General features: G+C 38.6%; 1 protein-coding gene across 3 annotated transcripts in view; it reads right to left on the reverse strand.

The window, feature by feature from the left end:
- Window positions 1-15,874, reverse strand: part of PIK3CA (phosphatidylinositol-4,5-bisphosphate 3-kinase catalytic subunit alpha) — a 103,953-nt gene that overhangs the window by 21,251 nt on the left and 66,828 nt on the right. For all 3 annotated transcript variants that reach the window (XM_008266536.5, XM_070072478.2, XM_070072479.2), the window contains 6 exons: window positions 13,800-14,050; window positions 12,200-12,445; window positions 11,048-11,133; window positions 5,464-5,569; window positions 4,419-4,571; window positions 4,190-4,324 (listed from right to left, as the gene is read on the reverse strand). In XM_008266536.5, the coding sequence (XP_008264758.1) occupies window positions 4,190-4,324; window positions 4,419-4,571; window positions 5,464-5,569; window positions 11,048-11,133; window positions 12,200-12,445; window positions 13,800-14,050 (977 nt within the window). The remainder of the gene's footprint in view (window positions 1-4,189; window positions 4,325-4,418; window positions 4,572-5,463; window positions 5,570-11,047; window positions 11,134-12,199; window positions 12,446-13,799; window positions 14,051-15,874) is intronic.

Here is a 15,874-nt window from a genome sequence, read left to right on the forward strand (position 1 = left end):
GTAAACAGATGGTAGTTCAAGTACTTGGGTCCCTGCCACACATGTACAAAACCTAGATGGAGTTCCAGGCTCCTGGCTTCAGCCTGGCCCAGCCCTGGTGGTTGTAGCCATTTGGGGAGTGAACCAGCAGATGGAAGATTCATCACATCCTCTTTCCCTTTCTTCTTCTCTATCACTTCGCCTTTCTCTTCTTAAAAAAGATTTATTTATTAGAAAGACAGAGTGACAGAGAGAGGTAGAGACAGAGAGAGAGGTCTTCTATCCACTAGTTCACTCCCCAGTTGGCTGCAACTGCCGGAGCTTCGCCTATCTGAAGCCAGGAGCCAGAAGCTTCCTCCAGGTCTCCCACGTGGATGCAGGGGCCCAAGGACTTGGGTCATCTTCTACTGCTATCCCAGGCCATAGCAGAGAGCTGGATCGGAAGTGGAGCAGCTGGGACTAGAACCAGCGCTCATATGGGAATGCCAACGCTTCAGGCCAGGGTGTTAACCCACTGCACCACAGCACCAGCCCCTTATTTTTATATTTTTAAACATTTATTTGAAAGGCAGAGTGACAGAGAGGGAGTCAGAGATAGAAGGAGAGACAGAGATCTTCCATCCATTAGATCACTACCCAAATGGCTGCAACAACCAGGTCTGGGCCAGGCCAAAACTTCTGGAACCAAGAACACTATTCTGGTCTCGCACGTGGTGGGTAGGGGTCTAAGTACTTAGTCCATCTTCTGCTGCCTTCCCAAGTGCATTAGCAGGAAGCTGGATTGGAAGCTCAGAGTAGCTGGGACTTGAACTGGCTCTCTGATATGATATGCTGGTATTGCAAGTAGTAGCTTCACTCAATGTACCACAACACTGGCCCCTGGATTCTACTTTTAGTGAAGGCAATTTAAAGGGTGAATATCGTGATATATTTTTTAAAGATTTATTTATTTATTTGAAGGAGTTACAGAGAGAGAGAGAGAACCAGGGAGAGAGAGAGTGAGGACAAAAGAGAGCACAAGTGTGCTTCCAACTGATGGTTCACTCCCCAAATGGCCACAAAGTTAGGACTGGCAGGGGACGGAAGCCAGGCACCTGGAACTCTATCTGGGTCCCCCATGTGGGCAGCAGGGGCCCAAGCACTTGAGCCATCTTCTGCTTTCCCAGGCTCATTATCAAGGAGTTGGATTTTGGAAGTGAAGCAGATGGGACTCGAATTGGCACTCATATAGGATGCCAGCATTGAAGGTAGCCATTTAACCCACTGTATACAGTGCAGGCCACAAGTATCATGATTTCATAAAGATTATTTCTGCTGCTATGTGGAAGGAGAGAGACAAGTTTGAAAGTTATTGCAATAGTCCAGGCAATAGATAACAAATACGCATCCCTCAATTCACCAGGAAAAATAGTCATTATTGCTATCACTTGGGTCCAATGGACTCTAATATTATTTTGTATGTTTGTCAGTTATGAACCACATTGTCTAAATGTATTACTTTTGAAAACACCAATGGCTCATAATTTTGTTGGAGAGAGATGCCTGTTTTTTTTCCATAACTCCGACTTTCAAATAAATAAATCTTTCAAAAAAAGCTACGATCCATTCATTGTTATTCAAGTTTGAGAAAATTCATAAAGTATACTGTCATTTGATATTTCATTTATACAGTAAGTTTCAACATCATCATCAGTCAGGAGCTATGGTTCTCAACTGGGGTGATTTTCTCCCCTGAACTCCAGGAGACCTTTAGCAATGTTTGGAGACATTTTTGGTTGTTACAACTTGGTGTAATGGTGTTCCTGGCATCTGGCTGGAGGTCAGGGTTGTTGCTAAACATCCTGTAGTGCACAGGATATCCCCTGTAACAAAGAATTATTTGGTCCAACAGTGCTTAGATTGAGAAATTCTACTATTGAGTCCTATTATCTCTTTGCCCTCATATTGTAATTTGTCTAATAACTGGGAAATATCTTCAATTATCTTCTGTTTGTTACTATGGGTGGAAAGTGAAAAATTATGAATTCTCAACAGTGTTCACTGAAAGCCTTAAAAACCCAACCAATGAGAAAACTGCAAAGATGGTGCTTGCAGACTTCTTTTATACTTCTGGAAACCTGATGAAAGTGTAATAAAAAACCTGAAAGATGATATAATAGTGATGATTTATCTCACTAGTGTATCATCCTTCTAGGCTATTCTGTCCTTTTATATTTTCCTATTATTTCAGTCTTTTTTTTAGCAGTTTAGCTAAAATTTAGCACAGTTGAAAATAATTTTTTTTTGACAGGCAGAGTGGACAGTGAGAAAGAGAGACAGACAGAAAGGTCTTCTTTTTGCCGTTGGTTCACCCTCCAATGGCTGCTGCGGCCGGCGCACCGTGCTGATCCGATGGCAGGAGCCAGGTGCTTATCCTGGTCTCCCATGGGGTGCAGGGCCCAAGCACTTGGGCCATCCTCCGCTGCACTCCCTGGCCACAGCAGAGAGCTGGCCTGGAAGAGGGGTAACCGGGACAGAATCTGGAGCCCCGACCGGGACTAGAACCCGGTGTGCCGGCGCCGCAAGGTGGAGGATTAGCCTAGTGAGCCGCGGCGCCGGCCACAGTTGAAAATAATTAATGAACAATGATGAAATAATTCCTAGAATGAAGTAGTTGAATGTTTTAAGAACCAGGAGAGCCAGCGCCGTGGCTCACTAGGCTAATCCTCCGCCTTGCGGCGCCAGCACACCAGGTTCTAGTCCCGGTCGGGGTGCTGGATTCTGTCCCGGTTGCCCCTCTTCCAGGTCAGCTCTCTGCTGTGGCCAGGGAGTGCAGCAGAGGATGGCCTAAGTGCTTGGGCCCTGCACCCCATGGGAGACCAGGATAAGCACCTGGCTCCTGCCTTTGGATAGGCGCAGTGTGCCAGCCGCAGCGGCCACTGGAGGGTGAACCAACGCAAAGGAAGACCTTTCTCTCTGTCTCTCTCTCTCACTGTCCACTCTGCCTGTCAAAAAAAAAAAAAAAAAAAAAAAAAAAAAGAACCAGGAGAACTAACATCTCACAATGTATCTTAGGTTTATAACAGTTGCTTACAGATCCAAAGGGTACTTGAAAGATAGAATGTGACTCATTCTATTGTAAAAATATTTTTTTTCTTTTTCTTTGAAAAATCTTCAAAAAAAGAATACAAGTTATAAAATACCAATACTCAGAAAGGGAATTGTTCAAGGAAGAATCTTGTCGTTGGAATTAAATGCAGGAAATATATTATTATATTACTTAGTTTATAAAAGGAATTGCTAAACTTATTGGGAAGATCACTGTAAACTATTAACAAAATTCCCAAGTGCAGTATTCCATGCTACCTCTTGGTGCTGCTGTTACTGTTCCTGAGACAGACATATTTCAGACCTCTTGGCCCGATATTCATTGGCTGGTCTAACTATTACCTACAAATGGGCCAAAGAAAAAGTGATGGATTCGGAAAATGAGAAAAAGAGACACACAAAAAACGAAACATCTTATCTTAGCACTGACATCTTTGCCATTGAGAAATTAGAATTAATGCTCCCTGAATCCAGTTTTACTGTAGTTTCAAAGTTATGGCCAAGAGTAGATAACTAAATTAATATTTAAATCACATTCTATATACCCTCTTCTCTGGGGAACCTGAACTAATGTGGTGAAGATTTGCTATTTCCTCTGTTTCCAAGCTCAAAGAACAATGTATTTATGCTTTTGTCTCAAGTTCAAAGTTTACTACCTCAGAAAAATCTTTCCTGAGCCCAATAAATAGTAGTCTTTCCCCCTCAACTCTTTTACTCTTAACACGTGCTTTATTCCTTCATTGTACCTACCATGATTTATAACCTTAAATTTCAGCTTTTATCTGTTTAATATTTACTTTATCATTAGACTGTATATTCAACAGAGGTTTGTTTAGTTCACAGCTTAATTACCTACTGCCTACCCAGGTGCTTTACAAATAGACTGGATTCAATAAATATTTGTTAATTGAATATAGGCAGGCTAGATCTCTGAATAAACAAAGAAACAGAGTTGCAATGAAAATATTAACATATAGGGCATTTTCTCTTTTGCAATATTGTCCTAGAGTTCATAGTATCTATGGGTTATATACTAAAATACATAAACCTTGCCCATATAATGATTATGTACTCTATGTATTATGATTGACACCTAAGAAACTCAACGAGTGAATTGCCTTACCAGTCCTGCATGGGAATAACTAAATCCTGCTTCTCTGGATACAGACCAATTGGCATGTTCCTCAATCACTGACATATCTGGAAACTTTACCACACTGCTAAACCAGTCAAACTCCAACTCTAAGCATGGAGTTTCCTAAGAGATGGAAGAAAAGTTATTTTATTATATGTATATATGTAATGCTTAATTATCATTTAAAAAATCTAATTTGTGAAAGTAAATAGCTTACTTTATTTGGATTTGACCCAGTAACACCAATAGGGTTCAGTAAATCTTCTAATCCATGAGGTACTGGCCAAAGATTCAGAGCCATTTTTCCAGATACCAGAGTGTCAGTGTAATCAAACAAGTTTATATTTCCCCAAGCCAGTGGACAGTGTTCCTTATGAAAAACAAAGCAGAATATTCACTCCTCTATGGATTAAAGTATAAAATGCATTTCAAAAGACTTTTCTTCCCTGGAAAGGAGAATTCAACAATCGTCTAGAGTAACAGCGATAGGAGACTTATAAAAAGCCAGACTGATTTTTCAACGTTTAACTGCTTCATTCTCTTTTTATCATTTGAAATTACATGTATTTTCTTTAATAATAAGTAGGAAATATGAACCAATGCAGGGATGACAGATAATTGTATTTAGTCACTGCTATGCAGTTATTTTGTATGTTTAAAAAATTCTATTAATATGAACTCAGGATATACTCACTAATCATGAGTAAATTTCAGAAGTTTTCCCAATATATTCTTCTTTTTTTTTTTTTTTTTTTTTTTTGACAGGCAGAGTGGACAGTGAGAGAGAGAGACAGAGAGAAAGGTCTTCCTTTGCCGTTGGTTCACCCTCTAATGGCCGCCGCGGCCAGCGCACTGCGGCCGGCGCACCGCGCTGATCCGATGGCAGGAGCCAGGAGCCAGGTGCTTCTCCTGGTCTCCCATGGGGTGCAGGGCCCAAGCACCTGAGCCATCCTCCACTGCACTCCCTGGCCACAGCAGAGAGCTGGCCTGGAAGAGGGGCAACCGGGACAGAATCCGGCGCCCCAACCGGGACTAGAACCCGGTGTGCCGGCGCCGCTAGGCGGAGGATTAGCCTAGTGAGCCGCGGCGCCGGCCAGAAGTTTTCCCAATATATTCTTCTATAGTACATCAACTCATTAAACATTTTTAAAATTTAAAATGGGTTTATTAATTTTTAAATAAAGAAAAGAATGCATTTCAATTAGTAGTATAATTAATAGTTTTTATAGGAAAATATAATTGTTTCTTCTGAAATACTTTACCTCCTTAGCACCCTTTCGGCCTTTAACAGAGCATATAGAAAGGCAAAGTCGAGCAGCACGAGGAAGATCAGGAATGTATATATCATAATTCAGCCATTCATTCCACCTATGTAAAATTTTAAGGAAAAAGAGAACTTATCAAGAAAAAGCCTTTACCCAGAAGGAAATGAATGACGTCTATAAATCACTAAGAAAAAAACAAACCAAACAAGAAAATAGGCAAATGATCAACTAGAATAGGTACTTTATAGGATCATATTCAAATGGCTAATAAACATCAAAATTAATTGTCACGTGGAAAAAGCAAATTGAAATTTTGTGGGAACTGGTTAAAACTATAAGATAGTGATACAAAGGAATGGAAAGAATATGTAGTAATAGGAGGTATCAGACACTAAAAGTGGGGGTATAATTTACAACCAATTTGGAAAACAATCTATTAAAAGTAAACATATGGTGGCTGGTGCTGTTGCGTAGTGGATAAAGCTGTTGCCTGCAGTGCTGGCATCCCATACGGGCACCAGTTCAAGTCCGGCTGTTCCACTTCCGATCCAGCTCTCTGTATGGCCTGGGAAAGCAGTAGGAGATGGCCTAAGTCCTTTGGCCCCTGCATCTACGTGGAAGACCCAGAGGAAGCTCCTGGCTCCTGGTTTTGGATCGGTGCAGCTCTGGTAGTTGTGGCTATTTGGGAAGTCAGTGAACCAGTGGATAGAAGAAATTCTCTTTCTCTCTCTGCCTCTGCCTCTCTGTAAATCTGCCTTTCAAATAAATAATCTCTAAGAAAAAAAAGTAAACATATATATATATATATATCTTACAATTAAGTTTCCCATCTAAAAATGAAACCAAAGAAATGTGTGCATTTTATGCACAGAATGTTACAAGCAGAATTATTTATAACATCTCCAAACTACAAGCAGCCCAAACATCCAAAGCAAAATAAACTGTGGGATATTAAAATAATAGAATATTACATAGCAGTTAAAATAAACAACAGTTACTTACAAAATAAATGAAAATAAACAAACATTTACAAAATAAGATAATTTGGCAAGAATTCTAAAGACAAAATCCCTAGTAAGTCTTATTGTACAAATACAGGGAGAAGAAATTCTGTGGAATTTAGTAAGTCCACAGTAGTTTAAGAAAATCTAGGGGCAGTGCTGTGGCACAGAGGGTTAATGCCCTGGCCTGAAGCACCAGCATCCCCTATGGGTGCAGGTTCAAGACCCGGCTGCTCCACTTACGATCCAGCTCTCTGTTATGGCCTGGGAAAGCAGTGCAAAAGGGCCCAAGTCCTTGGGCCCCTGCACCCGCGTGGGAGACCTGGAGGAGGCTCCTGGCTCCTGGCTTCGGATTAGCGCAGCTCCAGGCGTTGCAGCCAATTGGGGAGTGAACCAGTGGATGGAAAACCTCTCTCTCTCTCTCTCTCTCAATCTCTCTCTCTCTCTCTCTGCCTCTCCTCTCTCTGTGTAACTGACTCTCAAATAAATAAATAAATCTTTAAAAAACAGAATTCTAAAGATACATTTTTTTAAAAGATTTATTCATTCATTTGAAAGGCAGAGTTACAGGGGAAGAGAGAGAGAGACAGACAGACAGTAAAAGAGTTCTTCCATCTACTGGCTTACTGTCCAAATGACCACAACAGCTAGAGCTGGGTTAATCCAAAGCCAGGAGCCAGGCACTTCTTCTGGGTCAACACGTGTGTGCAGGAGCCCAAACACTTGGGTCATCTTCTACTGCTTTCCCAGGCACTTTGGCAGGGAGCTGGATCAGAAGTGGGGCAGCTGAGACCCGAACTGATGCCCACATGGAATGTTGGCATTGTAAGCAGAAGCTTTACCTGCTACACCACAACACTTGCCCTAAAGATAATATTTAGAATTGCTTATAAATTTATAGAGAGTATTCTATACATTTCTGTTTTCTGTAAGTTTATTTATTTTAAAGATGGAGTAATAGAGATACAGACAAAGAGAGAAAGAGAGAAAGAGAGAGAAAGAGATAGCCCTTCCATCTGCTAGTTCACCCTCCAACTGCCCCTAGTAGTCGAGGGTAGGACAGGCCAAAACCAGGAGCCAGAAATTCCATTCGGGTCTCTTACATGGCAGTAAAAAAATATTTGGGCCATCATCTGCTGCATTCCACAGACTGCAGTAGCAGGAAGCTGGATGGAAGCAGAGACGAGATGAGAAGAAACCCCAGGCACTCAGATACAGGGTGCTCACGTCCTCAGAGGTGGCTTAACCTGTTGCACCACAATCCCTGCCCCCATATGCTCAGAGAGCTATGTTTCATGAATATATTTGTTCATCACTGTGCTGTCAGAATAAAGCACGTTTCCCTCTTCTAAAGCCAATCCATCCTACCCACAAACACACACACACACACACACACAATGCTTTAGTTTTAGAAAATGGTTTCATATATGAGTGTTTATTCCAAAATATGTCTGTCTTTGAGGTATAACTGGTGATATTTATGAAATCATAAAGTAGCTAACTTATCTGGTTTATGGAAAGCACAGATTTATAATGAGCACTTAATCTCAGTAAGAATTTTTAAATCTACTTTTCCATCTTAAAATTTCATAATCATTCACTTCGGAGTTTATAGAATTTAAAAAATTCTATAAAATAAGATTTACTTTATTTATTTATTTGAGAGGTAGAGTTACAGACAGAGAAGGGAGAAACAGAGAGAGTTCTTCCATCTACTGGTTCACTCCTCAAATAGCTGCAATGGCCAAAGCTGGGCCTATCCAAATCCAGGAGCCAGGAGCTTTTTCTGGGTCTCCCATGGTTGCATGGGCCCAGCCAGTTAGGCCATGTTCCACTACTTTCCCAGGCCATTAGCAGGAAGCTAGATGGGAAGTGGAGCAGCCAGAACTCAACTGGTGCCATATGGGATACTGGCATTGCAGGTGTAGGCTTAACCTACTAGGCCACAGTGCTGCCCCCCCCCCCAAATCTTAATATTATCCTTAAAATTTTGCCTTTTAGACTAGAATTCTGGAAGAAAATTTAATCAAATATAGTCCTTTCTAAATAGTTAACTTTAACTTATTAGAATTCTAACATTTAAACTGTATATTATTTAACAATTTATCTTTTAATTTTATAAAGCTAGTTTATTTTTAGTACTGAAACAACCAGGATAAATTTATCCAATATTATTGGAGTTTTTGCTTGATGCTTGCTGAACTCCTTGGGTTGGTGGTTATAGTTTTCACCAAATTTGGAAGCATCTGGCTATTATTTCCTCAAGTATTATTTTTCTGTTCCTCTTATAACTATTCTGTCCAACCATGACAAACATGCAGCATGACTAGAAAATAAACTGTTTCAGCAAAAAGTAAGGCATCTTGAGGTTGTTTGTTGCCCAAGCATAATTTCTTTCATTTTTTTTTCAAGATATTTTTATTTGAAAGGCACAAATACAGAGAGAGGAGGGGAAGAGAGAGAGAGAGAGGGAGAGAGAAAGAGATCCTCCATCCGCTGGCTTACTCTCCAAATGGCTGTGGCTGGGGCTGATCTAAAGCCAGGAGTTTCTTCTGAGTCTCCCATGTGGGTGCAGCCAGGACTCAAACCTGCACCCATGAGATGCTGGCACTACAGGCGGAGGCTTAACACACGCCACAATACTGCCCTGCCCAGCATAATTTCTAACTTAAGTGATGTTCTTTCTGATCGATACTGGTTCAGGTAGGGTAAGGGACTCTGTCTCTTCCTGTTGGTAAATAAATCTACTATCTCTTTGAACTCTACCTAAGGCTCTGTAACAACTTAATTATAAGACTTGACCTTTTCCTTGACTTCCTAGAACTCAGTCTAAATTCATTATGAGTTGTATTTTTACAGAGTTCACTTCAGCTTTATTGTGATTCTATACAGTTAATTTTCAATATCAATTTGAATTCTCTTAAAATACCACTGCTGTTATATTCAGGAGTGGATTCTGATTCTCAAGTGAATCTATAAAGATAAGTTAAGAAATAGGATGGCAAGATTTGGAGTACACTACCTTTTAAAATTTATTTAGTTGTTTAAGTTTTTGAGATACACAAAGAGAGTGAGAGAGAGACAGAGTAAGCGCAAAGTGATGAACAAATAGATTTATAGGACTCAGCTCTCTTAGAAAGCTAGCTTACTCTCCAAATGTGCACAATGGCCAGAGCTGGGCCAGGCTGAAATCTGGGGAGCCAGGAGTACAATCCAGGTCTCCCATGTAGGTGGCAGAGATGCAATTACTTGACCCATTACCTACTGTCTCCTAGAGTTTGCATCAGCAAGAAGCTAGAATTGGTGGATCCAGAATCCAAATGCAGATACTCCCTTATAGGTTGTAGGCATCGTTACTGGTACCTTAACCACTAGGCCAAATGTCTACTCCTGAATTACACTACCGTTTATTATTTTATTACATGGAATCAGTAATTTTCAAAAAAGATTTATTTATTTAAAAGGCAGAATTACACAGACAGAGACAGAGACAGAGAGAGAACCAGATAAAAACATCTTCCATCTGCTGGTTCACTCCCCAGATGGGCATAAAGGCAGGGGTTGGGACAGGACGAAGCTAGGAAACTGGAATACCACCTGGGTCTCTTAACATGGGTGGCAGTGGCATGAGTACTTGAGACATCTTCTGCTGCTTTTCCAGGCACATTAGCAGGGATCTAATAGACATAAACCAACATCCATATCGGATGCAGGTGTTGCAAGCATGGCTTAACCCACTGTGACACAAAGGCAACCCTCAGTAGTAATTTAAAATGCTCCCAACAACCCCCCGACTCCACCCAAGAAACTGATTTATTCCCAAAGATCTGTTAATTGAATACTATAAATATTTATTTGGGGGAGTGATTTAAAGGAAATGGCTTCCGAGTAGTTTGTTTCAGGAGTTGTTATACAACTCTTACTTATCTTGATGGAGATAAAAAAAATGCCAGATTTTTTTAATCTAACATGGGGAATCATTAGTGCAAACTGTAGCCAGATTTTGTTTCCTCCTTGATATAACAGGAACAGAGAATCAAAAAACCCTTCCAGTAAAATTTGAGGAAGAATCAATGAAGTGATCTTGTGATTGATACTCATTTGATAAAGTCCTTAGGTTCTATATGTAAATGTCTGGTAATTCATATAACTTGTATAAAACTTTATTGATTGGGGCCAACGTAGTGCAGCAGTTGATGCCACCACCTTACAATGCCAGCATCCTGTATGAGTACCAGTTCATGTCCTGGCTGCTCCACTTTGATCGATCTCCCAGCTAAAGTGCTTAGGAAAGCAGCAGAAGATGGCCTAAAAGTGCTTGGATCCCTGCTAGCTACCCAAGTGGAAGACCCAGATGGAGTTCCAGGCTCCTGATTTCAGCCTGGCCAGCCCTAGCTATTGTGGCCATCTGCGGAGAGAACCAGCAGGTAGAAGATCCCACTTTCTCTCTCTTTTTCTTTCTTACCCTCTCTCTCGTACTCTCTCACATAAAATAAATAAATTAAACAAAAAACCCCTTTATTGACCCTACTGCTAAATATTGATATACCCTTGGAAATACAATTCATATATTTTCTTACCTGGGATTGGAACAAGGTACTCTTTGAGTGTTCACATTGTCACATAAAGGTTCTCCTCCATGGTAGATACCTGTTCGAACATAGATCTAAAAAAAAAAAAAAAAAAAAGTGTACAAATAGATATACTCAACATATACATATGTACACACAAATTGGACAGAATAAAATGTTACACAATATAAACAATGCGACTGATATGAAGAGAATGAAAAAATTTGTTCAGACATAACTTTTCTGTTCTTCACGTGCTTGTAATAATAAATTAATACTGATATAGATTCTTCATCAAAATTTGCTGCTGCCTTCATCCATTAGTAACAATGGGAACAACAGATTAATAATAATAAAATATTAAAATAAGACCACAGTCCATTTAAGCTAGGAATGTAATTCAAAGTTTTTCATATTTTAGAAATATAAATTGGCATATATACTAAATACTACTTAAAAATTGTAGGAGCTGAAATAGCATGTCAAGGAAATTAATGTTTCTCTAATATGACACAAGGCTACTTCCAGTAAGTAGGATTAATAAAGACCATGAAAACCTTCATTTCAGGTGAAATGAGGTTCTGTTGCCCAGATGAATCCTGTAAATTTTTCAGTTTTTTTTTTTTCCTTCCATCCGATGATTCACTCCCCAAAATGGCCGCAACGGCCGGAGCTGTGCTGATCCGAAGCCAGGAGCCAGGAGCTTCTTCCTGGTCTCCCACTTGGGTGCAGGGGCCCAAGGACTTGGGCCATCATTTACTGCTTTCCCAGGCCATAGCAGAGAGCTGGATGGGAAGTGGTGCAGCTGGGTCTTGAACCGGCACCCACATGGGATGCCAGTGCTTCAGGCCAGGGTGTTAACCCACTGCGCCACAGTGCTGGCCCCAAAGTTTTCAGTTTTAACAGTTTAGAATTACGGATATGAGAATTATCTGAATATTAGTAGAGTTACAGACATTAGAATTACAGACAAAGGACTGTGAGCTGTGTGATAGCTATAGTAGATGGAAACTAATAGAATTCATTACATATTTTTATTTTCTGAGATTTAGGTGCTTTTCTAGTTATATGAAAATATACTATAGGTCAACAGATTATTACATTATCAATAAAATATTTTGGTAAAATAATTTATATAAAATAATAAGCATAGTACCTTACCTTGTCAATGTCTCGAATATTTACATTCACATAGGTAGCACAAAGAATTTTTATTCTGAGTGCACTATTTATAACCCAAAGGGATTTTGTAGATGTTTCTCCATTCATATATGGTGTAGCAGTGGAGATGCGTCTGGAATAAGATGGCATTGTAAAACAGTCCATTGGCAGTTGAGAATAAAGGCTTTCTTTAGCCATCAGCATCAAATTGGGCATCCTCCCAAGCATTATACAGCTTCTTATATACTGTAAGAGAGAAAGGAGAAAGGGAGGGAATCATTTCCCATAAAATTTCTCATTTTAAAAGTGACAAGTAACAGTATTATGAGAATTTATACATTAATCTGCATAGGTGTTTAAAAAAATCTAACATTATAGATAGTATTTCTTAGTAGTTGCTATATCTGTAACATTAAAAAATACTAACATTTTAGAATTAGGTTACAGTACCGATCAACCAAGCACCTCTGAATATAAAGTATATATATGAAAAAAACTAGATCAGCTTTTGACACTACAGTTCTATCCTTAATTGGAAGCAAAAAACACAACAAACAAAACCAAAATCAGTAAGAGTCAGAAGATACTCATTATGTAAATACCATATTTAACAAAAGAAAAATCATTTGGCAAGACAAACATTCAATCTACTAAGTCATATTCTGTTCAAACATTTCCTAAGAAACAATTGCTTTCTTAAAGCAACAAACCATAAATAGATGAGGCTCACAAAATTATGGATGTATTAAAATATTAAACAGCCTTGGTCTGAACATTGAAATAGTAGTTAGGACAGACATTTTTAATATAAATGTTTCTGTACATATATTATAAGGTTTTATTTTCTTACCCCTATGACTCATTAGACCCTAAGGAATCTGAAGGCCAATACCATGTTTTGATACTGTAAATTAGTATTTGGCATATACTCGATACATAGTTACTTCTTATAAGCATTTAATGAATAGAAAAGAAGGTAGAGTAGTATTAGTAAGACATTATTAATAGTACATCTGAACAACTGATTGTGAATTTTTAAAAATGCTTATTTTAGTTCCTTTCTAGTACCGTTGCTTGACAGGGGATAAAAATCATGAAACAGTACATATTTTGGAATTAGTATAACTGCCAATATTATCAGTTTCTCAAATTAAACAATAATTTCAGTATAAAAACTAATAAATATTACTTACTAATATTAATTAGAAGGATGTCCTAAAAAAGATACTATTCCTTGATGTTATCCCTTTTTAAATTTAAAATTAGTATTCTTAGGGTCAGTGCTGTGGTGTAGCAGGTAAAGTCACTGCCTACAGTGCTGGCATCCCATATGGATGCTGGTTTAAGACCCAGCGGCTCCACTTCCAATCCAGCTCTCTGCTATGGCCTGGAAAAGCAGTGGAAGATGGCTCTGCACCTTTGTGGGAGACCCGGAGGAAGCTCTAGGCTCCTAGCTTTGGATTGGCTCAGTTTCAGCTGTTGCGGCCATTTGGGGAGTGAACCAGCAGATGGAAGACTTCTCTCTCTGCCTCTCTGTAATTCTTTCAAATAAAATGAATAAATCTTAAAAAAATTAATATTCTTTGAACTTTTTACTTACCTTATACTGACTCAGAGGATATTTTTCTAAGAAGTATTCATCACATCCACACACTTTTAAAATATACTTGCCCTGATATTCTAAAACACATAGTTTTAGTTGTTCAGAGGATAGCAACATGCTCCGGGTTTTCTTCCTGATTGCTTCAGCAATTACTTGTTCTGGCACACAGTCATGGTTGATTTTCAGGGTATACTTCTGCTTATCATTATTTGGAGAAACTATTACCCAAATCACCACTATTATTTGCCCTATTAACAGGAAAACATTATTAGATGCAATCACAATATCTACTTCAAGAGACAAATTTCAAAAAGTATAGATGACTACTATAATCAAACTAATTAAAGTACTGGTAAATATCAGGTAGAAACAGGAATTTTCATACCTGACAGGGCTGCCAGGCCATACCCAAATCTCATGTTTTATGAAAGCAAATAAAACTGTGCCTAGTCACAACTACCTGGGACTAAGCTCATTTCCCTTCTAAAACTACAGAACATACTTCATGTGTGTATCTCCTGTGAAGAGTGACTCATGATAGCACGAGAATTTTATCAGTACCAAAATTAACAGAATTTTTGGTAGCTATGGGAAGTAAAACAAGAGAATAAACAGACATACATATGCTGAACTGGAATGATAGAAAAGACAGAACAGGAAGTATTAGAGATTAGGAGGGACAGGAAATGGATTTCTAATTTTCTCTTTTTAAGATCAATTAAGTCAGGGAGTTAACAAAAATGATTAAAATGTAAGGACTAAAACTGCAAGGTGGGTATTTGGCCTGATGGTTAAAGTGCTGCTCTCAATTCCAGCTTCCTGTTAATGCACATCCTTGGAGGTATTAAGTGATGGGTCAAGTAACTGGGTCCTTGCCATCCATGTGGGAAACCTGGATTGAGTTTCCAGCCCCTGGCTTTAGCATAACCCAGTTCTGAATGTTATGAGCATTTGGGGAGCTGATGGGAGAACTCTACCTGTTTCTCTCTCTTTCTGCTTTTCAAATAAAATTAATTAATTTAACAAAAACTATGTTAAAGAGGTGTGGCTGTTTACAGTACAATTATTTCAACTTTTTTATATTGGAAATTTTTGGTAAAATGTTGAAGAAAAGTGAAGAGTATTTTAAAAAGTATGCTGTAGTAGAAAAATATTTTGAATTAAGTTTTTTGTTATAATAAATTACTGTGAACACTATGAGTGAAATGTAGTTACGATGTTTTGGGGCCAAGGCTGTGGCATAGTGGGTAAAGGTACTGCCTGTGGCCCTGGCAACCCACATGGGGGCTGGTTCAAGTCCTGGCTGCTCTACTTCAATCCATCTCCCTGCTAATGCACCTGGGAAAGCACTGGAAGATGGCCCAAGTTTTTGGGCCCCTGCACCCATGTGCGATACCCAGAAGAAGCTCCTGGCTCCTGGCTTTGGATTGGCCTAGCTCCAGCTGTTGTGGCCATTTGAGGAGTGAATCAGCAGATGTTAAGCTTTCTCTCTGTCTCTCCCTCTCTGTGTTAACTCTACCTTTCAAAAAAATAAATAAATATTAAAAAAAAGTTTTAATTTATTCTAACAGAATTTTATAGTTAATAGTGTGTGAGAATAATATAGTACATTATTTTAAACTGAAAGCTTCACTTTTTTAATCTTGAAAAATATAGGTATTTCTTCAATGCTATGACATTTACTTCCAAAACAGTCATTTATATGTCATGTTCATTTCATTTTAGAAATTGATATATGAAATGTCAAGTCTACCTATATAAGATCACTCATTATGATCAGACTTAATTACTATATTTAACAATAAAACTATTTTTTCTTTATAAACATATATTTATATGATATATAATAAAAATAATGTATAAAGCTTCCCAAAATTTTATAAAATGTTTCTATTTATCCTAGTTTTTATTTTCAGTTAATCAGCTTTAATTCTGTTAGTATCTAAAAAAAGTAAATTTCAAACTCAAATTCTTCAGTATTTTGAGATTAAATAATTTACGTAGGGATCAGCATGATACATACACAGTTTATTACACATAAGTTGTATACTTGGTGCTCAATTGTGTCTTGT

Source organism: Oryctolagus cuniculus, chromosome 4, assembly GCF_051225735.1.
Source record: "Oryctolagus cuniculus isolate XC-2025 breed Fujian yellow rabbit chromosome 4, ASM5122573v1, whole genome shotgun sequence".
NCBI lineage: Eukaryota > Metazoa > Chordata > Mammalia > Lagomorpha > Leporidae > Oryctolagus > Oryctolagus cuniculus.